The sequence below is a fragment of the Notamacropus eugenii genome, chromosome 2 (genome assembly GCF_028372415.1).
Source record: "Notamacropus eugenii isolate mMacEug1 chromosome 2, mMacEug1.pri_v2, whole genome shotgun sequence".
Classification (NCBI taxonomy): domain Eukaryota; kingdom Metazoa; phylum Chordata; class Mammalia; order Diprotodontia; family Macropodidae; genus Notamacropus; species Notamacropus eugenii.
Genome location: NC_092873.1, coordinates 18,170,111 through 18,193,812, shown reverse-complemented (window position 1 = coordinate 18,193,812; position 23,702 = coordinate 18,170,111). Strand labels below are relative to the sequence as shown.

The window sequence follows — 23,702 nt, the reverse complement described above, 5'->3', positions numbered from 1 at the left end:
CTGGGCATCCACACCAACAGGTAATGATCCCTTGGTCTCCCTGCCGGCACTGTTTAGAGCAAAGCCTTTACTCTCAGACCATGGGATTGAGAACAGTGAACCGATTGCCCCCAATAAAGTGCCAGGTGCTCTGCTGCACCCAAGAGAGACAAAGAAAGGAAGGCAAGAACACAGACCCTGGCCATGAGGACCTTCACACTAGTGGGGTGGGGGTACAAGAAGGAAATAGCCAGATGTTTACTAGATGGAAACTGTAGATGGAAGATCATCTCAGAGGGTAGGAGGCTGTGTTTGATGGGAGTCTTGAAGGAAGCTGGGAGGTCAAGGTGAGGAAGGAGGGCATTCCAGGCAGGGGGAAGAGCCAGTACAAAGACTTTGAGTCTGGAGATGGAGGGTCATGTGGGAAGAATAGATTGTATGTGGAATTGTAGAGTATGTGGAAAGGATTAAGGTGAAAGATGACGGGGAAGGTAGGAGGGACCAGGCTGTGGTAGTCACATCTGACTCTTCCTGACCCCATTGGGAGTTTTCTTGGCAGAGACCCTGGAGGGGTTTGACATTTCCTCCTCCAGCTCATTTGGTAGATGAAGAAACTAAGGCAAACAGGGTGAATGACTCAGCAAGGAAGGATCTGAGGCTGGATTGGAACTCAGGGCTTCCCAACTAGGCCAGTGATAACTAATATTTGATCCTAGAAGGGATAAGGGTTACTTGCCTGCCCACTGGAGGTGATCCAGGGCAGGTGTGGTGACACCTGTATTTGAGGTGTATATTAATATATATTAGTTGTATATAATCCCTCTGATAACCCTCTGGTCAATGCTCAGCCTTGGGCCTTGGGAACTCAGGCATTTTCCTTGTCCTTGGGAAGTGTTTCCCCTTTATTGAGCCAACATTTGTCTCCATAACATTATGGCAGCAGAGACCTCTAGAACAGGTTGAGCCAGCACCGGGCTGCTCACCTCCGTGGGTTCTGGATGTGGAGGGGCAGAGGGAGCAGAGCTGTCCTGCTTGGAGGAACTGTCTGAAGAGATGTCAAGGAAGGGACTTGGTAATTAGATATCGGCCTCAAGTCTAACTGCCTCATTTTATAGATGAGAAAATGGGGCCCTGGGACTCATCCAAGGCCCCATGGGTAGCAAGCATCAAAAGCATGGAGCTGCTGGACTTGGAGTCTTAGGCCCTGAGTTGAAATCCTGGCTAAAGCTTGTATTTCCTGTGTGACCTTGAGCAAGTCATTTGGTCCTCAGGCCTCAGTTTACCCATCTGTAAAATGAAGAGGTTCATCTAAATGACTTCTCTATTCCCTTCCAGCTCTGCATCCAGAGCCTATGGATCCTATTTTATCAGCCTTTCGCATGACATCCCCTTGGATAATTGAAGATGAATTGCATGTTCTACAACCCCCAGCCTCCTCCAATTATGTCCTTTCTTGTCTGTTATTTAAGAAGGGCCCCCTTGGGCCTCTAGTCCCATGGGAACTATGTTAGCTTCCTTTCTGCTTAAGCTGCTCCCACCATTGGGAAGGCCCTTCTGCCCCCATCCCAAGAAAATGGCGGCCAGGGTCTGGAAAGTTAGAGTGCTGGTGAGTGGGGGCTATTGGGGAGTAGACTGACACATCCCATCCAGGAACAGTAGCGATGTTGATTTGATCTCAGATCATGGTTTGTGGGTCCAGAACTTGGAAGGAGGAAGGGGAAGAGGGGGAGGAGAAGGGGAGAAAGTCAAGCAGAAAGGCACTGAACCATGAGCAAAGCCAGCCCTGCTCCCAGCCCAAGCCCTCTTCTCCAGGAAGCTTGGCCTGGCTAACTCCGCCAACATGAACCTTTCCTTTCTCAATGAGGTTATTGTCTGGAGTAGACCTTCAGGAGCCTGGGAATTGTGGAAATTTTGAGTCAGGAGCCGTCTTGTGGTCATTCAGTCCATCCTGGAGGCGTGAGTCATCCTGGCAACATTCAGGACAAACCCCCCCCTCCCCCTAGCACACACCAGGGCCCTCTCAGCCTGGTCCAAAGGGGCCCATCTTGTCGGGAAGTTTAATGTAATCTGACAAAGATTTATTAAACTCCTTGTGCTTGGTGCTGTGACAGTCCTAGACCCAAAGCCCAACTACCTAGGACAACTTTCCTGGACCCCTCCTCAAAGCCCTTCCCTCTGATTAGCTCCTGTCTGCACTGCACAGATCTTGTGTGGGTGTATGTATACATACACACACATGCATGTCTTTGTGTACTGCCTCCTCCATTAGAAGGTGAGCTGTCTGAGAGCAAGGACTGTTTAATGCTGGGCACAGAGTGAGCTCTTAGATGATCACTGGGGGGAAAGAACTGGACAGCTGGGGATTGGGAGGCTCCCCAGAAAGGATCCGTGTAGGAGAGGAGGGGACATCTTGCCCGATGGGGGAGGCAGCCTACATCAAGTCACTGAGGCAGGGGTGGAATGTCAAGGTGGAGGTGCCTTAACCCTTTTCCCCCAGGGAGCCACAAAAACTTTCTGAATAAGGAATGAGGTGGCAGAGGCAACTAGGGAAGCCAGCCTAAACCTTGGTGTCCAGAAGACAATCCAGGGCCTTAGCAAGGGCTGGGGACACTTAGCTTATGAGAGTCAGGTATCAAAGAGGGACACCTTGGGGTTGTTTGCTGCTAGAAGAGGGAAACGTGGCTTCTGATGGGCAGAAAGGTCGGGTGTGAGGCCACATGTGGGTGAGGGATGCTGAGCTTCTTGAGGGAGACAGAGAACATTCTGAGGAGGTGGAGGCTCTCCTCTAAACTTGGAAATACTACACATAACCCTAAATGTGCACCCAGTGGCACAGTGGATAGAGTGCTAGCCCTGGAGTCAGGAAGACCTGGGTTCAGATCTCACCTCAGACACTTACTATATATGTAACTGTGGGCAAGTCACTTCACCGTATTTGCCTCAGTTTCCTCATCTGTTACATGAGAGGGTGGGCTTAGATGTTCTCTGAGGCTCTCCCTGGCTCTGAATCTTTAGGGCCTGGGTGTCTATGATCCCAACACCAGGCTTGGTGTTCCTGAAAGAGCTCCTTGGACGACCCTCTCCAGCACATCTATGAGTGGGAGCTGCTATCTAGGGCCAGGAAGGATAGGGCTGATGGCTGGCTCCTTTCCTGATGATTCCAAGATACTTTTTCCAAATCCTCCACAGTGTTGATCTGAGGGGTGACCCTCAGACAAACAACAAAGGCTTGGTTGCTGCTGCCCCCTCAGCTTCCTGCTCTGAGTATGTGGGAGTTCTTAACAAGGCCCTGATTGGTGTATGACAATGAGGATGAGCTCTGAAACTTCAAATGAACCCCCCTCCTCCCCCAGAAAATGGGAGTTAGCTCTGTCCTTTCCAAGGGCTGGAATTCAAGAATTTAAGCCCTACCTTCCACCTTTGCCAACTTCCCCTCCCTCCCACACACTTAGTCCCTTCTCAGTCAGATTGCCTTCCATCTAATCTGTCTATATCCTGAATGTAAACAAGTCCAACTTACTGAGATTGTCCCTGGGGTTTCAGAAGAATAAAGAGTGGACACAATTCAGCAGTAATTCAGGAAGGGAGCTGACCCTTGGCTCTCGGATGTGAGCAGTAATTGTAGCTAGAACACAGGCCTGAAGGCAGCCCAGCTCGCGCGCGCATGTGTGTGTGTGTGTGTGTGTGGCACATTCCGGGGAAAGAGGGTGTTGGTGTGGACAGAATGCCAGACCTCACTGGCACTTAGCTTCAGTGTCAGCCCAGTCTCCTCCACAAGAGTTCCAGGGAAAGCAAAAAAAGGAAACTAAGGCCCAGAGCACATGAAGGGCTTGGTCAAGGCCACTGGTTGTCCATGGAAGAATCAGATTTGGAATCTAGGTTTTCTGATGACTCCAGGATTCTTTCTGCTGGACCACACTGCCTCTGGGAGGTACAACTGCCAGACATGGACAGAACATAATTGCCAGTCTCCTGCCAAGACACAAGCTTTTTTTCTCGACTCATCCTTATGAGGTCTATCTCCCCCGCCCTTAACTAACACATCCCATAGTGCTCCCCCTCACCCCAAATTTGCATTTATTTTACAAATATTTTGACAATAATAAATGGAGCTCACTCATTGCTGGCACTTTCACAAAGTATTTTCCATACCCAGGGATTAGGCTCTCTACTGAATAGATAAAAAACAGACTTGGAAGTTGTCAGATACCCATGGAGACACAGGTGCTAAGTGGAGGTGGGATCAGGGCTTCACGATTCTAGGTCCAGCGTTCTATCCACTACATGGTGCTGCCCCATGTCTCTGCTGACCTCCAAGCTTGCATCCCCAGCAGCCTTTTAGACATGGGATGGGACAGGATGTCCAGTAGAGATTCTAAACCCAACCTAACCAAAATGGAATATACAATCTTTCCCCTTTAACAGTCTCCCATCACCCCCAACCTTCTCTGTTACTGTAGAGGGCAACACCCTACTAGCCCCTCAGGCTCTCAATCTAGGAGTCATCCCTGAATCCTCTCCATCCCCCCACCATCCAATATGGTGCCAAGGCCTGTTGATGTCACCTTTGTAGAATCTCTCGAATATGCCCCCACTCATCACCCCGCTGGTGTGCACCTGGACTGTTGGAAGTCTCTCCCCATTCTAATGTATCCTTCACTTAGTCTAATCGTCACCCACATCCCACCCCATTCCATAAACTTTTGACCTCCGGGATCAAAAAATAAGATCCTTTGGCTTTTAAAGTCCTTCATAACACGGCCTCTTTGTCTTTCCCATCTCCCTGCAATTGATTCCCCTCCACGTCCTCTGCCATTTAGTAACAATGGCTTCTTTGTGGTTTCTTGCCCAATCCTCTCCATCTCTCTCCTCTGTTCATTTTCCTTGGCTGTCCCTCTGGGCCTGGAACTTACTCTCTCCTCCATCTTTGATTCCTGGCTTCCCTCAAGTATCAGCCAAGATCCTATTTTCTGCAAGAAGCCTTTCTACTTACTGAGAGCAGCACACACTTAGCCAAGTGTCTGACACATAGTAGGTGCTCAGTACATCTATTTCCTCCTGGCACTTAGGCTCGAAGGTAGGGGTGGTTTTTGTGTCTCTGGTGTCTGTGCCTAACAGATAGCTTGTTGAATGAGCATCTCACCTGCTAACGGATAAAAAATACCCATTTTAGAAGTGAATGCCTGTTATTGGCAATTGGGTTCAACCAGCATGAGTCAATGAGCAGGGGTTCCAGCACAGAGAAACTGGAGGCGACCATATCTAAAGCAACCTGAGTTTCTAGAGTTCCAGAAGTTGTAGGGAGGTTCCTTGGTCCTACATAAGCATATTTTAATCTAGTACTGACTGAGTGTTTGATTGGGACCAAAGTCTATGTCCTTGGGCAAGCCACTGTATGTGAATTCAATTTCCTCATCTATAAAATGGGTACGAGATCCGGCTCACCAAGCTTTGTGGATGAGAGCCCTCTGGAATCCTGGGGCTTCTGTGTCTTGTGGATTTGAGCTCTTAATTTTGTAAATATGCAAGCCAAGGTCCAGAAAGGGCACAGATTTAAGGTGGTCATCTGGTCTTCTTTCATTGTCCAAGGTCTCATACATGTCACAGAATTGAACTTGGAAGGAACTTCAACAATTATCCAGCTTACATGAAAGGAATCCCCATGAGGAGAGCCAACCAGTATTCTAGACAGTGGTGGCAGAGCCCCAATTCAAAACCAGTCTCTCGATTCTAAAGTCAGTCTTAACATGGTTTAGGAAAGTGAGCTGTCAATTGATGATATGTAGAGGTGGATGGTCTTAACTAACAGGACTGGCAGCCCCTAGACAAGTTATGGAGGCCTGTTTGAGGGAGGTCCCTGTGGCTTCAGCATCCACACTGGCCCCAGGCTGTAACACATTCCTTCCTTCTTAGGCAGGACCCAAATGGGCAGACCTCTCTTCTCCACCTCATGTCTGAGACAGTCTTTTTCAACCTCTAGCAAAAAAAAAAAAGAAAAAAGAAAAGGGTGGGGGGGAGTGGGCTGGAAGGTAGAAATAATAATTCTGTAGCCCTAGACAAACACACCAAGGATATGTCATTTTGGTTTCTCAGCTGACAGTCTGAGCAACCCAAGGATCACTATTCCTTGCATTCCTACTTCATAAAAGTTCTATAAACAGCCTGTAATAAAAACACAATACTCTCATTTTTTGTGTCACAAACCACTCCAAAATGTGCTAGAAATAATCTTTATTATTAATGGTTATTTATAGAATACAAAAAAAATTAGTATGCCCATTAAAAAAAGAGTAACACCACGTGTTGCTAAGAACAGGAAAGAGAGAATACAGAAAAAACCGTGAAATGAATAACAGACGTACATCACTGCCCTGCCTCCCTCCCCCTCCCCAAAGAGGCTCTCCTCACTGTTGCTAAGCAGCATCTCCCCTGAGAGCTGCTGGGCAGCACTGCTTGTGCAGAGCAGGGGCTGAGGGTGGGCACCAGGGTCCTGCTGGCTCATCACAATCTCAAAATCCTTGAGGCATTTTTTAAAAGAGAAAGCTCTCCGAGGAGGTAACAAAACACCAGACATTTGGGATGATCTGACAAACAGACCATGTCGAGGACACACCTCTGGTCACCTTGCTCAGCAGCATGAAGGGAATACAAAGTAAATTCCAGTGATGACACTTGCCCCTTTCCTATAAGACGGATTTCTTTTAAATATGGGATTAGTAGTGACAGGAAAGTCTTGAAAGAAACCCCAAACCCAGTTTTGACTGCAATAGGAAATGTTCTCCCCTGTTGAAAGGTTTGTGCTGTTGGTAATTTTTAGGGGTGGGGAGAAATCAACCAAAATATGAATGGAAAACAAATTATTTTCTTAAATTAAAATTTCCATTCGAATAGTGCTTAAAAGAGAGTTATAGGGCAGTGTTAAGACCTTAAGTGACAATGAATTCCTCCAGCTGTCCAGGTTAAGTACAGGGTGGTGGGGGGAAACTCTTTGCTGACCAGCCAACCACAACAGCTGGGCTCCTAACCTAAGGGATGACCCTGAGCCAGCCTGGGGAATCCAAATGCTCTCAGTGCCACTGATGGAGGCCCTAGCTAAAGTGCTGGAGATCCTGTGTTCCCAGAAGCCTCTGGCAGAACAAATGAGTAAGTGGGCTTAGGGCCTGTGGGACGCACAGGCTTATCCCAGAAAGCAGAACTTCTATGGAGATGAAAAGGAGATTGTTTCCTGGTTGATAACAGACATTCCAAGCCCACCTGAATCTGCCCACCAATGCGCTGTCAACCCACCCTTGTTCCAGCCTTCTGTCACGCAACAGCTGACAAGCGGAAACATGCCTTAGGAAACGCTGTGGCATCCTGGAGGAGCCTGTGGAGAGCATGTGTGTGTGGGGGCATTGCTTCCCAGCCATCGGGAGCAAGGTAAGTGGGGGGGCCCCCCCACAATGAGCTTACAGCATCCAGCAGCAGCCTGGAGGCTGGTTCCTTCCCTTCCAGCAGCCCCAGGAAAGGAGTGTGACAATGTGTTTAGCAGAAAGAATGTGGATGATGCAGATGCCAAGCCCACTGGGGTCAAAGAGGGGGGATCTGAACCAGACTCTGCTGCTCTGATCCCAAGCTGGAGGATTCTTTGGCTGCTTCTTCAAGATTCAGCTTGTTCACACAGTAGCAGGCACTTTGGGGAGGGCAAGAGGCCCACATTTCTGAGCGCAAGGAAGATGCCCAGAGACCCAGGGCACAGGAGGGAAGGTGACACTGAGGGAAGACCCCTACCCTGTCTGAGCCCGGTGGTAGGGCCCTACAATCACCCAAGGCATTGAATGCCAAGTCCCAAGTCACCTGGCCACAGATGGACAGAAGAGGGAAGCACTTACAGAAATTAGAGGAATCATTTAGCAGGGAACAGGACTGTCCACGTGTCTCTCAGCCATTTCCCCAGCCAAGGGTGGGACAGACAGGACTGGTGCCCCCAATCCAGTGCTTGCTTCGGTTCAGGTAGGGTGCTCTGTTGTCTCTTCCCTTCAGCCCTGCTCTAGGCTGTCCGTGGGCTGCACCACACCATAAGTTGCTGGGCCCAGGGACAGTTGGCGACTGAAGAAGGAAGTTGTCCGTTTGGGTTTCACTCGTTTGATCTCCTTGCCTGGAAATTGAGAGGGAGGGAAAAGGACGGAGGGGAATTTGCTTCAGGCTGGTGATAATGTGTCTTGGCCATCAGCCAAGCGGATATAGGCAGAAGTAGTAGGAGAGTTCTGAAGGTCACTGTCATGGAGTGCTGGGCTCAGACAGAACTGGCACTGATTTAGCTCAGGGCTGGGAAAAGGGTCCACAGAGAGTGGGCAGTGACAAACCTTGAAAGAGAGGACATGGGCATGTAACACAAGTTTGCCTGGCAGCAGGGACCTAGGATATTCTTGTAAAATCTCATCAAGGACAGCATATGGCCTTGCTCTGGGCATGGGTATGCTCAGACTTGGGTGAAATCAAACTGAGAAGCATTTCCATTGGTCAGGGTTAATCAGAGCAGCAGTCAAAGGTACTATGGTGTCTACTCCCCTTCCAAGGAGTTCGGTGGAAGCCAAGGTTACTGCAGAAGACGTCTGAAAAGGAGATCTGGCTTTTAGAACACACTTCAAAATCCCAGATTAACAGGCTCCTGACCAAGGATGGAGTATACCTAACAAGGGGGTAGTTAAGAACAGAATTGCCTGGTGCGTCCTACAAGGATGCCCTTCTCTTCTCCTTTTCCCCTCCTGGATGGACACTGACCCCCACCAAGTCCCACACGTGTAGAAGGGAAACTTGATCAGAGTCCCTGGCCTACTATGACACTGGCCCAATGGGGGCAGGTTGGGCCAAGAGTCAGGAAGACTAGCCCCAGATACTTACTAGCTGTGTGACCCTGGGCAAGTCAGGTGACCTCTATTTGCCTCAGTTTCCTCAAATGTAAAATGGGGATAACAGCAGCACTGACCTCCCAGGGTTGTTGTGAGGACCAGGAGATAACACTGTAAAGTGCTTAGCACAGAGCAGGTGCTGGGTAAACACTCGCTGCCTTCTCCTGTCCTAAGAAAGCCCTCACCTTCACAAATACACAAAGTACAGGCAACAAGGAAGATGAATGAGAGGCCCTAGTGCAGGGAAGCCCACCTGGCCTCAGGCAGCCTCGGTGGGACGACCTCCATGACCAGCTGTGGCTCTGCAAAGGTCTGGCGGAGGCAGAAAGGAGTGAGAGGGTGGGTAGGGGTGGGGGGGAAACACAGGAGAACCCAAGCCCCTTGGGGGGAGGGCATAGGAGGCACTCAGCGAAGGCTTGCTGAATGAGTGAGTGAATGTAACCGTGAGGACACCATGGAACCAGAGGTGTGGACGGGGAAAGCACCTGGGTGCAGACCAATGGAGAGACGAAAGAAGCCACAATGATGCTCCACGCACACCACGGGCGGCTGGGACACAGGGAGGTGTGGCTGAGGGGAAACAGGGAGCCTCGATTATCCAGACGTCTGCTGAGATCTCTCTGCCTGAAGCAGAGCAGTGAATCAGTGCTCATTTACCTGCCTGCGAGGCCTGACATCCAGGCTGGATTCTGAGCTTCTCTTCCATCTACCTCTGTCCACACCTCAAGTGGACCTGCTCATTTCATGCCATCTCTCTCATCAGGGGAGAAGCTTCCTGAAAGCAGGGAATGTTTTTGTCTTTCTGCATCCCTCGTGCTTCACACAGGGCCTAGCACACATTAGGTGCTTAATAAATGTTGTTGAGTGACCATTCTCACCCATGAGGAAGATGTGGTTGTTGGGGTCCTAGGATCAAATGAGCACTGCATGTTAGATTCTGGGCTAGAGGGGGAGGGAAGCCAGGTACAGTCGGACACAGGTCCTTGATTTGGAGAACGGAGACATCACTGAGTAGAGGAGAATTCGAGGTAAGAGCCCCTGGACTGGTCACTGAGAGGAAAGACCCCAGGAACAGGAGGGCCAGGAAGCGTTCAGGAATGAGATTCTACCGATCCAGAGAGATCATGCCCTTGAGAAGGGAAAGGGGAAGGGAGGAGAGTTACCTAAATATACTTCTGTGGAGAGATGGGAATTCTTCACCAATTTGGTTTTTTTAAAAGACAGGATCAGGAAATTTCTTAAGGGAAATTTAATGACTTATTCCATATATTACACGAAAGGTAAGTCACTGAGTACCAGGAAGGCAGAGGCTGAGGCTGGCATGGTGACTGGGACCTGGCAGAAGACTCGGCAGCAGTGACAAGGGCAGGAGCAGTCAGATAACAGAAGGCTTGAGCTCAAGGCTCAAAGGGGATTGCCACACAAATGAATAGTATGATGCCTTCCCCAGACCCCTTTTAAGGGTGACTGTCAGTGGAAAGTGCTTGTAAATGATCTGTGGGACCGGGTCGGGAAAGGAGGGTCTCAAGCAGTGGGCAGAGAAGCTGTCTCATGTGTGGCAGATGTTCCTGAATAAGCCAATGGCATCAAAACTAGAGTTAGCATGAGCCCATGTGCTTCCCTGGCAGGTTGCTGTGTGTGTGTATGTACATCTATGTGTGTATCCATGCATGTGTGTATGCATGCATGTATGTGTCCATTCTCCCCCCTCAGATTCTCCCAAGTGCGCTGCTTAGAAAGTAACCCAGGTTTGCATGGCCTCTTGGGTCTTTATTATTACTGCACTTGCTTTAATGAGTGCCTAGGGTGTTGTTATTTGTTTTGTGTTTAATAACAAAATAAGACAAAGCCAGAAGTTAAAAGGTCAGGGCATGTGAGAGAAGATAAAGATGAAAGCCTGGCCAGGTTCTGACACGTGAGGACTCAGGGATCCGGGGCTGGTAGGGACAGTGAAGCAGAGGCCCGCCAAAGCCAAGATTCTATTTGAGCTAGAAGAGGTGTTCAGAAGGGCCAGAACTGGCTGGGAGGATGGGGGACTAGGAGGAGGGGAGCAGAGCACCTCAGGGCTCAGTCTGCTGCCAAGAACGATTCTCAGAATGAACAGAACAGAAATGGCCAATCAGGAGCTGTGTGGCTCCTGATGGGAAGAGAGCCCAGCAGCCTTCCGAGAGCTGGGGTCACTGGCAGGGACGTGCCACATCCTCAGACTTTGAAAGAACTGGCCAAGGGGACTGGCGGGCCACTGTCCGTGAGACACCGGAACGGGTAGGAGGCACCACGAGAACTGGGAGCAGCAGGGCGTGGCTTCATGGGGGAGGGATGTGAGCATAGCTGATGTTGCTCACCAACCGCTTGGACAGAAGCTGAGGGGGTGAGTGTGAGCCCCTCAGATCTGCAGATTCCACAAAGCTGGGGGCAAGGAACTCCTACTACATGGCAATAATAAGTCAAGAAGGTCTTGAAAGGCCAGAACTTTGGGCAGAATCTACTTGAACGCAGTTAAATAAGCACACAGAAAGCCTTCGATTTGGGCTCCCCAGCAGGGGGTGGGGTGTGACTGCCATGGGAAGATGATGAGTCAATAACACAAGACAGAAGCTAAGAATGCAAACAGGCTTTGAGAAGACCCACGTGCCCAGGACCCTACGCCTCCTTCCCCCCAGTGCTGGACATCCTGTTTTAGAAAGGCCACTGAAGGATGAGGCAAAGCAGATGGGGAGCACACTGAGCATCCCTTTGATGGTGCCCTGGAAGGATGGGAAAGGCCTGGGGACATTGAGCTGAGAGAAGACTTGGGGGGAGACGCAGCAGAGAAGGTGTCAGAGGGAGGGGCTGCTTTGGTAGGTCAAGACTGGCCCTTTACACATATCTAACAGAAGCTGAAGAGTGTTGGGGCTTGACTCGAAATCTGGGTATGCAGCTGTCCAGCCCCCTCCCTCCATGTACCTGGATGCCCACCTGCTAGTGGGTTGTGGAGGAGCGTGACTTGGGCATAGCTGGATGACCTCCAGAGCCTTGTATCAAGCTTTTCTCTTGGTGGCAGGAAGCCTACCTCACGCCCTTCCCCAGGGGTCTGGAGCCACTCACCATCATCCACATAATCGATGGTGGCCAGGTGCTGAATCCGGCTGCAGACCACACTGCTCTGCCTCCGGAGCTTGTGGCGCTGAGAGGTGGTGGGAGGCTGGGGGCCGGGGCCAGCCGAGGGGCTGACTTTTGTCTCCTGGGCCAGGGCAGGCTCCTTGGCTAGGCTCAGCTCGATGCAGTACTCAATGAGGCCACTCATCAGCTCTGCCTAGGAAAGCCAAGGAAGGAACAGGGCAAAACAGGCTGGGACTGTGGGAAGTCGGGGGATGGGGCTGAGGATACCAAGCCAGAAGGGACTTGGGAGGCACAGAGTTCACAGAGCACCACTCAGAGCTCTTCGACCCTGTCCCCATCCCTGCCCACAGGACATTCAGAGTCAGAGGACCTAGGTGAAGTCCTGCCTTCTGCTCTGTGACAGAAGCCCAAGTCAGCTCACCTCTCTGACCTGCGGTGTGTTCTGTGAAATGGGCTCAACCATAGTTTCACTGTCTAGTTCACAGGGTTATGAAGCTATTTAATCTTGGTTATAAACCCAAGGGTAAGTTAGTATGACTACCACCTTTCACAGAGAGGGGGACTGAGGAAAAACACAGGACAAACAAGATCATGAAAGCATGAATTAGCCCCCCAAAACCTCCCAAGCCAAATTAGTGCCCCAGACCAAAGCGGTCTCCCATCGTGCCCAGGCTTCCTCCTCTGGCTCCGATGGGGCCATCTCCAAGCTGTCCAAACAGCCAAGAGGCTGGAACAGGGTGAAGAGCTACAGGCACTGGGTTCCAATTCTGGCCCTATCTGTATGACCGCAGGGAAGGGGATTTCACTGTTGGTCAACCTGGAGTGTGGGACACGCTCATCCCCCACTGCTGAGGTCACTACCTGCTTGGAGTAGACCTTCAGCAGCTTGTTGATAGGCATGCCCTCACTCTCCCCATCAAACTCCAGCCACAGGATGGGCTCATCGTCGCCTGAGCAGGTGTAGTCCCAGGACAGTTCTTGGAAGCGCAGGCCCAGGAGGACGTGCTGGTAATGAGACAGGGAGGGAATGGTCAGAGGGGAAGGGCCCAGGTCCCGGCCACTGACCAGGGACACAATGTGGGAGGCCAGCCTGCCTGCGGCAGGGGAGTGGCTGAGGGGATTTGCACTTCTGCAGTCAGAGCCAATCAGTTCAAAGAAATGAGACGCCCATGGTTCTGAGGGGGCTGCATCCCTCAGAACCTCCCATGGGACTGGGGGTACTAAGGAATAGGACAGCAAAGGAGGAAGGGAAAGGGAGATTGGCAAGGGGACCTCACTCTTGAGTCTACACAAAACAACCTATGAGACAAACAACAAAGACCTGAGTGAGGGCCATCTGAATCTGCACAGGACTTTCCATATGCTCTCACCCTGGGAGGTCAGAAACTGAGGCACTGGGAGGAGATGTCCAAGGCCCATGAAGTATTGGATAGAGCCCAGCACCATCTGTGCCACTATATGAGGAATGCCCGGGGAGGCTGTCTCCTGATACTGACGGGACCCTGGCACACTCAGAGTGGGCCCCAGCAGAACCATACCTTCTCCTTGGTATCGATGACGTGGACACCCTCTAAGTTGATGGCCACGGTCACGGCTTTGCGCCCTCCCCGGTGCAGGAAGCCCTGGGCCGGCTTGTCGACCTCGCCACAGAAAAATGCACACCTGGGGGGCACAGGGGTGGTTATCCTTAGGCTAGGAGCTTTGCCAGCTCAAAGGCCTCTCTCTGAGACTCACCCGTAGTAGGGCAGCTCATGGCACTTGAGCAGGTAGGCCCGGTAATGCCTGGTGAGCAGCTCAGCCTCCGAGCCTCCCTCTTCCTCTTTCACCTCCTGGTAGGCGTTCAACAGGCCTTGCTCCCCTGGTACCAGCCGGGGTCCCCGGCTCCGGAAGGCTGTGAAGAGGCTGTGAGGCCGCTTGCAGAGATGGGCAGGCAGGAAGGAGTCAAGCTTCTCTCTGGAGGATAAGATGGGCACCATCAGGGAATGGAGACACACCTGCAACCTTGCCAAGGGAGCAAACCTCCAGAGCCCTGGAGGTATCAGGCCATGAGGCTTCCATCCACTATATTCATGCTGATGTCCCATGTGGGACAGCTTTTGGCCTCTGGTGGCCAAGCTAAGGACATTGCCTGGGTCACACTCTTTCCACCTCAGGGAATGACCCCTGGCAGGTCCCAGGAGAAGGCTTTCTCAACATCCTGCTCTCACTAGGGCCAGTCTCTACTTAGAGGCTCTCTTGTGAGGGGGTGGGACAGGGCCCAGGCCTCTGAAGATGGGGAGAGAGGACAAAGTGGAAAAAAGCAGCGGCCCACAACTGGAGGCCAAGGGAGTAGGGACAAGTAGGTCCCTCACAGAGGTGGCCAGAGCCGAGCAGGCCTGGCCTCAGAGCCTCAGGTATGTATTAACTCAAGACAGGCAGCCCCCCAGACTGTGAGTGTGTCTGGGTGGGTAATCTGTCCACCAGAGACCAATGAGGGCATGCCTGATCCTGCCTCACTCAGATCAGGGTTCAAATTCTGGGGAGGCCACTTCCTTGCTGGGGTCTCCTGAGCCTCACTCCTCTGGCAGTCTTTCTGGTCAAGCCTGGGGGCTCCTTTTCTCAGAATGTTTCTAAATATTTGAAGGAGATCCTAAGTGTCAGTGGGAGTCAGGTGAAGAGACAGGTAAAGATATATTTCTCCTCCAAGTGCAATGAGCCCTCCTGGTCCTTACTTCACAGCACAGGCTGTCTGCTGGCCTTGGCGGTAAGGCCCCAGTTCCAGTCGGCACACCAGGGCCCCAAGCTTCTCGCAGTCTTCCACGTCACAGGGATAGCGCACCTCCAATACGTTGAACTTGGCCTCTTCATACAACAGCCTCAAGACATCCTCATTGTTGACCTAAAAACCAAAGGGTGCTCAGATAGAGGCCTAGCCAGGGAGGCCTGGCCTGGGAGGCACAGCAGGACCCTGGGAGCATGTGAAGGGTGAAGGGAGATGAAAGAGAAGGCCGAGACAGGAAGCACCCTGGGGAGTCTGTTCTGGGCTCTGCTGAGGCCAGGCAGCCTCACCTGCAACTCCTTCCTCTTTGGGAAAAAGACATTTCTTCTGAACTGCAGAGATGGCTCATCTGGGAAGAGATATGAGAAAGTCACAAACCTGGCCCTCTCCCAGATGTGCTGATTCTTCATCCAGCCCCTTTTCTCTTGTTCCGGCCTCATGTGCCACAATTTATTAAGGAGACTCATTGGGGATACTACAGGTGACCTCCTCCTGAGGTTCTACTTCAGGCAGGGGGGAGGGATGATGGCCAGCTGAGGAGGCAAAGGTAGCCTGGGTAGGAGGCTTTCTGCTAGTCTCAGGCATGCTCCACCCAGCCCAGCCCAGACCAGCCGTGGCCTAGCTAGCCATCCTGGTCACCAGAATGGCCTGGGCTCTAGAAGCCTTGGGGACAAAGCCAGGAGGGACCGTGGGGTTAGACTCCATGGCTACAGGTCCCATGGAGCAGCTTGCACTTCCCTTGGGCTAAAGGCCAACACTCTCACCTCTGACCCCATGATTAGAGAATTGGACTTATCTCAATAGGAAAGCCACCCCTCTAAACTGAAATGAGAAAAGGAGAGAAGGAGGGCAAAGAGAAGTTCTGGGGTGTGAGGAAAGAAAGTGCTACAGACCCATAGCCATGTCATCCTCTGGGGCATCTGTGAAGCGTAACAGCAGGTCCGGCCACTGCCGGCACACCTTGTACGGCTGGTGCTTAGGTTTCAGCTGCACCTCTGCAGAGAAGCAAAGAAGGGCCCTTAAGTGTGGTAGAGGCAGTGCCTCAGGAAGGAGCAAGTCCCTCCCTCCCTTCCCAGCTCCCTATGTCCTGGTTCCTCGGGATGCCCCAGCAAGGCCAAGTTTCAGGGAGAAGAGGCTGGGCCTTGGGTAGGTGGCCCAGGCTGGGCCAAGCCAAATCCAGCAAGGTCTCTCTCTCCAGAAATCAAAGGGCAGGCAGGCCTTGGGAGGAGCAGCCCCACATTAAATGTATGAACCCAGAACATCCCTCCTCTGGGCTCTATCTACACTGTGCCCCCACAGGAGGCAGGTGACTATTAAGTCCTGTTGAGTCCAGCTGACCTCTAATGTAGGTACAGTGGAAAGCGTCCTAGATTTAAAATGAGAGGAACAATGGGGATTCAGATCCCACGGCTGCTTCTTTCCTGTCATGTAAGCTCTTGGGCCTCAATTTCCTCGTCTGCAAAATGAGGGGCACAGCCTCAATGACCCTGTGACCCTAAGGAGTGTCTCCAGCACCCCCCCAACATTTTACTCTGCATCCCCTCCCCCACCCCCTGGCCAGATCCTCAGCTCCAATCTGGTCTCCCAGCCCCTGTTCACCTCCGCCTGCTGCCCCACTGGAGCTGCCCAAACATAGCCTTTCTGGGAATCTTCCAGGCTTCCATCTGGTAGCTGTCCCTGTGACCCCACAGATCTCTCCTTGGTCTTTAGGATCCTGCCTCTGCCCCCAACCACTCCTAACACGGCCCCAACTCCTTTCTTCAGGGCTCTCCGATCCCCCAGCCAAAATTGTTCCTTCCAGTAGCCTCATTCCCATATCCTCCACTTCCAACCCCATTCCTTTTCCCAGTGGCCCTGGGGTCAAGCTGCCAGTCTGTTTACCACATAGTTCTGTAGTTTGCCACCAGCATCTCCTTGGAGAGGAGGAGCTCCTGGGGACACAGTCCTGTACACAATGGGCCCCCAGTGCCATGACTTAGTGACTGAATCATGAGGACACCTGGGCCCCAGGCTAGAGTTGGGAGGGTCTGGCCCCATCACCTTAATGTCTTGGATCCCTCAGTCTCCCAGGGGCTAGCTCTTTTCTTCTCACCCCGCTGTGCCCCCAAAGTCTCACTTGGCCTGTCAGGGTGAGGTCCTCCCCATGCTGCTGGGCATAGCCAGGGAAGCTCGCTGACACCACACTGGGCAGTAAGTCAGAGTCTTGGCTTGCTGGGCCACAAAGAAGTCTCAACGCTCACTGTGAGACTACAGCTCAGGTATGCCCATGGCCAGGGTGGAAAAGGAACTCCAGGGTGGGCAGAGCCAACCCACGTCAGAATGCCTCAAGTCAGACCACAAGCTGATTCCCACAGCTAGAGTCAAGAATGTGCTCAGAGCTGGGGAGGGGGAGGAAGGCAAAGAGGTCCAAGACAAACAGGGGAACATCAGCTGTCAGGGATGGCATGCCCCTGTTTTTCTCTACAGGGCACTGTCTATGTAGGGATGGAGTGGAAAGGGGAGGGGCTTGGGGGATCAGCAGGAGAGAGCCCCACCTGCAAGGTCAGAGAACCATGGAAGCCCCAAGGCCTGGAAGATGTAGGGGCAGGTAGGGATGGGAGCTGGGGCTGCTGAGGAGAGAGGATGGATGGGCAAGGAGGGAGCAGGAGGAGGGCGGTGTTGGGCTGGCTGACAGCCAGGTGGCCTGACTCCTCCCAAACGACTTAGTTCCTGACAGAGGACTGTCCCCCAGCATTGTGGCAGCCCCCACTTCTAATTCCATGCATGGCTATGGGTAGTGGTTATCAGCCTCAGAATCAATGATGAGAACCAGAGCCTGAGCTTGAGGATAAGATGTAGAACAGCCTGAGGGTCCCTATGGTTCCTGCTTTGAAATGGGTGGATTATGCCTGCTCTACCACTTGGAAGGGCTGAGCCAACCTCCTCAAGGGAGGGCAGAGGGGGCCAGTCCCCAGGCTCCAGTGCCAGAGGTCCATCAGCTCCTGCCCTTCTCCCTCAATGAAAAGAAGGGTAACACACGGTGGGGGATCAGGGGGGAAGAAGGAACTCAGAGATCAGCTGGCCTGAAATCCTCTTTGGGTACAGATGGAGAAACCGAGCCTCAGAGAGGGGATGGGAACTGCCCAAGGTCATATAGCAAATCCAAGAATCTGAACCCACATCTTTGGACACCAAGACCAGAATTCCAACTTTCTAAGGTTTGGGCCTGGCTTGGTCTTTACAACTACCCTGGAGGAAGGTGCTATCGTTATCATCACTCCCAATTTAAGGATGAGGAAACTGAGGCAGCCAGAGTTCAGGTGTGTTGGGCCCTTCTTCCTGATTCTGACCACAGTAACACCTGGAGTGTGGCCCTCTCAACAGCCTGGGGAGACGGAAGCCTGTAAAGTACTTTGCACTCCCTGTTGGTGCCTGTGACCCTCCCTGCATTTCCAGTTCCCATACCTGAGTTGTCTGTCCATGCTCCCTCCCTCCTTCCCCCTTGAAGCCTCATGCTGCCCCCCACCTCAGTCCCAATTGTCCCCTTGGAAATGGGAGCCACCTCAGACTTCATGCCTGGGTCCAAAGCCATGCACCCTATGCTCACCTTCCTGCTCCCCACACAACACTGGCAGGAGCCTAGGGGGCCAGGAAAGGCCTTCCCTGTTAGCTGATTTGCCGAGTTGTCCACCTAGAGGCTGAGAAAACTACCTCCAGATAACATTTTGTTTCCAAAAGTAGCCCTTTCCATGTTCCAGTTCATAGGATCACAGGTCTAGAGCTTGGGGGATCTCAGAAGCCACAGTGTTCCTGCTCATTTTACAGAAAAGGACACTGAGGCCCAGAGAGGGGGAGTGAATGCCAGAGGCAGGATTTGAACCCAGGTACACCAACTCCAAAGTCAGCCCCCTTTCCACTGTACCAGATGCCTCCAGTTGATAATGTTTGAGGATCCTTACCAAGCAAGGGTGAGATGAGCCAGAGGGCAAAGGCCTCCACAGCAATGTCGGGGAGCTGCAGAGCCTCTCGGATGGCGCGGTGAAGGTCCTGAGCAGTGATGGAGACCACATTCTCCACAACCAGGGGCACTGCTGTGTCGTCCATGAGGTACACGAGCACGTCCGCTGCTGCAACACAGACTACAGTCACGTTGCTGTAACCAATCCAACAGCACCCCCTCTCAGCCTTGGAGACCTAGGGGGAGTTCTAGGGGGTGCTGCTGGGCAGGGGATCTCTGAGCTCCTCCTCGGAATGGCCATCTCTTGCCAAACACCCCCCGGGAAAGGGGCACCTTTCTGGCCACAGGCTAGTCTGCACCACCCTGCAAACCTAGAGCAGACACTCCCTGCAGAGTCAGACAGCAGGGAATGTGGGGTGGGGGAAAAGGACATACTGAGGTGCAACAGAAAGGACACTGGGATAAGGCCCATTTCTAATCATGGCCATGGTCACTTAGTAGTAGGGTGACAATCCCCAGGACCCTGGGGGAGATGGCAGAGAGTCATGTGAAGGGACCAGACTCTGGAGGGTAGCATGGGAGCCTGATCAAGTGGTCCTCCCTACCCCATGATCTCCACTTGCCAGACCAGCTTTCCTGCTGCCGCTGTGCACTGGGGCACCACATGGGCTGCCTGCCTCCTATCCCTGGAACGTTGCCCCTCCTCATCTCTGTCTTTAGGATTCTCAGGGCCCTTCATAGTTCAGCTTAAGAATGACTTTCTAAAGGGCTAATATTTGGAAGAAAATTATGCTGAAATGCACTTTCTCCAACCCATCCACAGGCTGGGTATGGGGGAAAAACAAAGACAAAAAAAATCCAAAACACTGGTCCCACCTTCCCATTGTGAACAAACATTGTTGGTTTATAATCTGACAGATTATGATACAATGGCCTAAATAGAATTTATGCTTAACCATGAAAAAAAAAAATGATTTTCTACATGAAACCCTACTGATCTGCATGCTGCTCCGCCCACCCCCCCCCCAAGATCATCTTTATTTTCACTCTCTTTGTATCTGTACATGGCGAAAGGGGAGCCCTGGATTCGTGTTTGGCTCTGTTGGGGTCTCCAGTGTCCAACACAGTGCCTTGCATAGAGCAGGGGTCTAACAGATGCAGGCTCACTGAGTGCAAAGGCCTGACGTCTCCCAGTTGTGTGAGCCAAGGCAAATCTATGAACTGTGAGTTCAGAAGCCTGACAGGTGCAGGGGAAACCATGGGAATGGATTGCCCATGAATAAGAGGAAGGAGGGACACAACAGGGGGCAGCAGAACTCTGGTCCTTGGGGTGCCTGGCTGCCAGGCTGAGGCTTGGCCTGTTCATCTGCCTGGTTGAGCCTGGCCTCCCCTCCGGGGAGAGGGAGAGTGGTCACCAGCAGGTGCATGGGATGGAAAGGAAGAAGCATCTCAAGCATATCTGTGTTTGGCCTCCATCAGCCCTCCCCCCCATCATGTCTGGCCTCTGGGCTCTTGGCCTTCTCTGTGGCTGTGCCCTCCCCCAGGTCCTTCTCCCCTCTGCCCACTGACCTCCCTGGTCACATTCCAGCTAAAATCCGCCCTGCCAGCCCCTCTCAATGCTCCTTATTTCCTGTCTGTCCTAGGTCAGTTTGCTCACAGTCTCCCTCATCAGACTGATTCTCAATTTTTTACCTTTCTTTGTATCTCCAAGTCCTGGCACATAGTAGGTACTTAACTTAATGCCCTTTAAGGAATGAAACACTTGCCCAGGGCCATTTCCATCCAAGCTTTCCTTTTCTTTAATAGCAGTGGCCCAGTTCTCAGAGATGGGGCTGAGGGTCTTCTGTGCCTTCTCCACACCCTCTTACCTCAGTGAGAATTAAGTACCTCTTCCCAGGTAGGGGCCGGTGCTGGCTTGGGTAGGGACATAGCACATGGAAAAGAATATAGGTGATTTAGGAGAGACTGCACTAATAACTGGTTGGGGGTAGGGAGGATTCAGAAAAGGAAATGGCCCCTGAGCTGAGTCATGAAGGAAGCTAGGGATTCTAAAAGCCAGAGGGGAGGAGGGAGGGCATTCCAGGGTCATGTGGAGATGGGAGATGGCACCAAATTGAGGGATCAGTAAAGAGTCCAGTTTGGCGGAAGGGAGTCAAACTACAGGGTCTATGGTTGGACCTGTGCCTTGGTCAGTGGTGTAGAGGGTAGAGAGGACAGAGACTCGATGCCAGGTGAGGGGTTACCAGGGCCTGGATTATGAGTGGAGACAATGAGCTGGAGGCAGACAGGCTGAGAGGGAAGGAACAGAAGAATGGAAATGCACATCTGGAGGCCAGGGACAGTGACTGGCAGACAGATGTTCATCTGCCACAAAATCAGCCAGTCCATAGCCCTTTGCAGAGATAACTCCCTCCTCCCCCTCAAGTATTCCATTTCATTTCTGGGGGTCCTCAGGCCTAGCCTAGAGCATGGCCCATCAGAAGGCAGCTATTACTTAACAGCCAGAGATGGGATTCCAAGTCAGGCTAATACTCTACTTGGGGTTCATCCGTGGGGAGGCTAAAGCGCTCACCAAGCAGAGCGACTGGCAGGGAAGAGCAGGGGTCTGGGGAGGGGCAGACATTTAAGGCCTGGGCACAGCCCCTGTCTGTCAATCCTGGCCAAATGTGGAGTGTCTGACCACCAGGTCAGCTCACAGAGGGCCCTGGGAGACCGTGGATGGAGCCACTCCCCTGCCTGGCATCTCAGGGATCTGGGATCAAACTCTGCTTTTGTCATCCACTACTTGTGTGATTGGGTCAGTCCTTCAGCTCTCCACAGGTCTCTCCACAGAATAAGGAGCTAAATGGTCTTGAAGGCCCCTTCTGACCCTAGGATTACTCCCACTAAAAACCACCTGCTAGGCCATGAAGGGAAGAAAACCTTGGCAAGGCCGGGAGGGTCAGGGAAGGAAGGTCCCCTCAGAGAAAGCCATCTTTTTACACAAAGGTCAGGGAAGGAGCAAAGGCACAAGCCAGCAGAGGCATCCAAAGCACCACCAGGAGAGGAAAACAAAGGGGGCTCCAGAGAGCTGGCTGGGGAGATGGAGGAGGAAGGAGGAAAGCCAGTCCCAGCGCCCCAAATGCTGAGTCTTGTGATGACTCAACTTCTCCTGTAAAAGGGGGACAAGCCCAGCTTTGTAAAGCGATTTAGGGCCTCTACGTAGAGATGACCAGGGTCAGCCTGGAAGATGCTCCCAAATTGGACTTCTAAAATCTCATCCAACTATTCACTGACAGTGTCTGAAGGTTTCCCAAGTGTTTTACATGTTTTCTCACTTGATTCTCACAGCCACCCTGGGAAAGAGGTGCTCTATATACCCATTATACATAGAGAAACTGAGGCAAGCAGAGGTGAAGTGACAGACACAGTCATTAAAAGTCTAAGGCAGGACATAAATTTAGGTCAATCAATAAATATTCATGAAACACATTCATGAAATAAATATCATGAAACATAGTAATGTGCCAAGCCCTGTGCTAAGCCCCAGGGATACAAAAAGTGGTAAATGACAGGCCTTACCTTCAAGGAGCTTACTGTCTAATGGGGGAGACACTGCGCAAACACATGGCCCCAAGTGCCATGCCACTAGCCCCCCTCTCACCCCCCAAACTCACTCCCTGGTCTCTCTTTTCCCAGCAGATCGCCAGGCTCCGGCCTCTGCCTCCTCTCCGCTCAACCTGCTGCTCTCTCCAAAGTTACAGCCCTGCTGTCCTCTTCTCATCCTTCACCCTCTGGAGCCCCCCTGCTCTCCTCTCACCTTCTAGGCCAGCTCTCAGTCCCTCACCCCAAGACACTCTCCTGCTTCCTTTCTGTGGGTTCCATCCCCACGCAGAAGGCTCCTGGGTCTGCGCCCTGACCTCTCCTGAGCTCCAGGCCTGCCCAACAAGGTGAATCCGATGCTGGACACTGGACACCCCTGCCCAGCCCCGGCCAGGTGGGTGGCCTCTCCCCCATGGCCCTCCTCTTCAGGGCTTGGCCCCCCACCCCCAGTGACCCCTCGGTGACTGGCCCCTCCCGTCTCTGCCCCTTCCAATCCCCCCCCACGGGTACCCTGGTGAAATCCCTGGGGCAGGGCTGACCCTTCCGGCCCTCCCTTCACACACTTTCCCGTCCAGCCGGAGGGGCCGCGCCGGGCACCAGCTCCCATGCCCGCCCTCCTCCCACCCAGGCAGCTCCCCGAGAACCCACCTCGGGCTCCCACGGAGGACACGCTGCTGCGGTGGGAGCGCTCCGCCGGCCCCGGGGGCCCCGACCCCGCCTCGCCTCCGTCCATCTGCAGAGAGAGGGCCCAGGATGAGCGGCACCGTGTGGTGCCTACTGCGGGCCGGGCACTGCTGAGCGCTGACAACTGCCACCGCGGGGAGGGGCTGCACCCACGGGCCGGGGCCACATTCGGGCCGGGGCTTCCTGGCCCCCCCTCGGGAGCTACTTCCCGAGTTATGGGGGGGCAGAAGTGGCAGGGAGGGGGCTGGGGGAAGGAGGGTCAATGCCAGGCTGGGGGGCTCTCAAAGAGCCTTTGGGGAGGATGGAGGGGGGCCGGGCTGAGGGGGGGGGTGAGGACGGGGGCGGGGGTAGGAGCGGGACCGGAGCGAGGCTGAGGAGGGGGCGGGGGGGGGGGGAGCGGGACCGGAGCGAGGCTGAGGACCCGGGGCGGGGGGGGGTGGTGGTGGGGGCCGGGAGTCAGAGCGAGGCTTTGGAGAGCGGGGCGGGGGGGACCAGAGGGAGGGTCGCGCAGGGATGTCAGGGCTAGGCGGAGGCGGAGAGGGCAGGGGGGAGCCAGCTCCGACACCAAGAAGCTGCGGGGCGAGGGCCCCCGCCCCAGGACGGTCTCCCCCACCCGCTCTGGCCCCGGAATCTCACCCCAAATTGGACCGGGCGGCTTCGGGTATACGGAAGGCACTGGAGCAGGAAGCGCCAAGCCCCACGGTTCCCGCCCCCTCGGCCCGAGAGAGCCAATAGGAGGTCAGAGATGTGGCGCATGCGCATCTCTCTG

The 23,702-nt window shown here is 53.1% G+C and overlaps 1 protein-coding gene across 1 annotated transcript; it reads right to left on the bottom strand.

Annotated features, from left to right (window-relative positions):
- Positions 1–6,195: 6,195 nt before the first annotated feature.
- On the bottom strand, positions 6,196–23,671 carry FRMD8 (FERM domain containing 8). Its single transcript, XM_072637332.1, has 11 exons — positions 23,570–23,671; positions 22,898–22,982; positions 18,669–18,836; positions 15,624–15,725; positions 15,021–15,079; positions 14,684–14,850; positions 13,707–13,925; positions 13,511–13,634; positions 12,834–12,977; positions 11,958–12,165; positions 6,196–8,116 (listed from the first exon to the last, which is right to left on the bottom strand). Exons 2-11 carry the CDS (start codon positions 22,980–22,982, stop codon positions 7,998–8,000), a joined length of 1,395 nt encoding a protein of 464 aa, XP_072493433.1. The 5' UTR covers positions 23,570–23,671; the 3' UTR covers positions 6,196–7,997.
- Between the last annotated feature and the right edge of the window lie 31 nt (positions 23,672–23,702).

Excerpts from the sequence above, each read along its gene's own strand:
- FRMD8 (XM_072637332.1), bottom strand. The coding sequence starts at position 22,982 with ATGGACGGAGGCGAGGCGGGGTCGGGGCCCCCGGGGCCGGCGGAGCGC. Across the intron at positions 18,837-22,897 it reads GTCCTCCGTGGGAGCCCGAG|CAGCGGACGTGCTCGTGTAC; the intron begins GTGGGTTCTCGG and ends TCTGTGTTGCAG. Across the intron at positions 12,978-13,510 it reads TCATCGATACCAAGGAGAAG|CACGTCCTCCTGGGCCTGCG; the intron begins GTATGGTTCTGC and ends TCTCATTACCAG.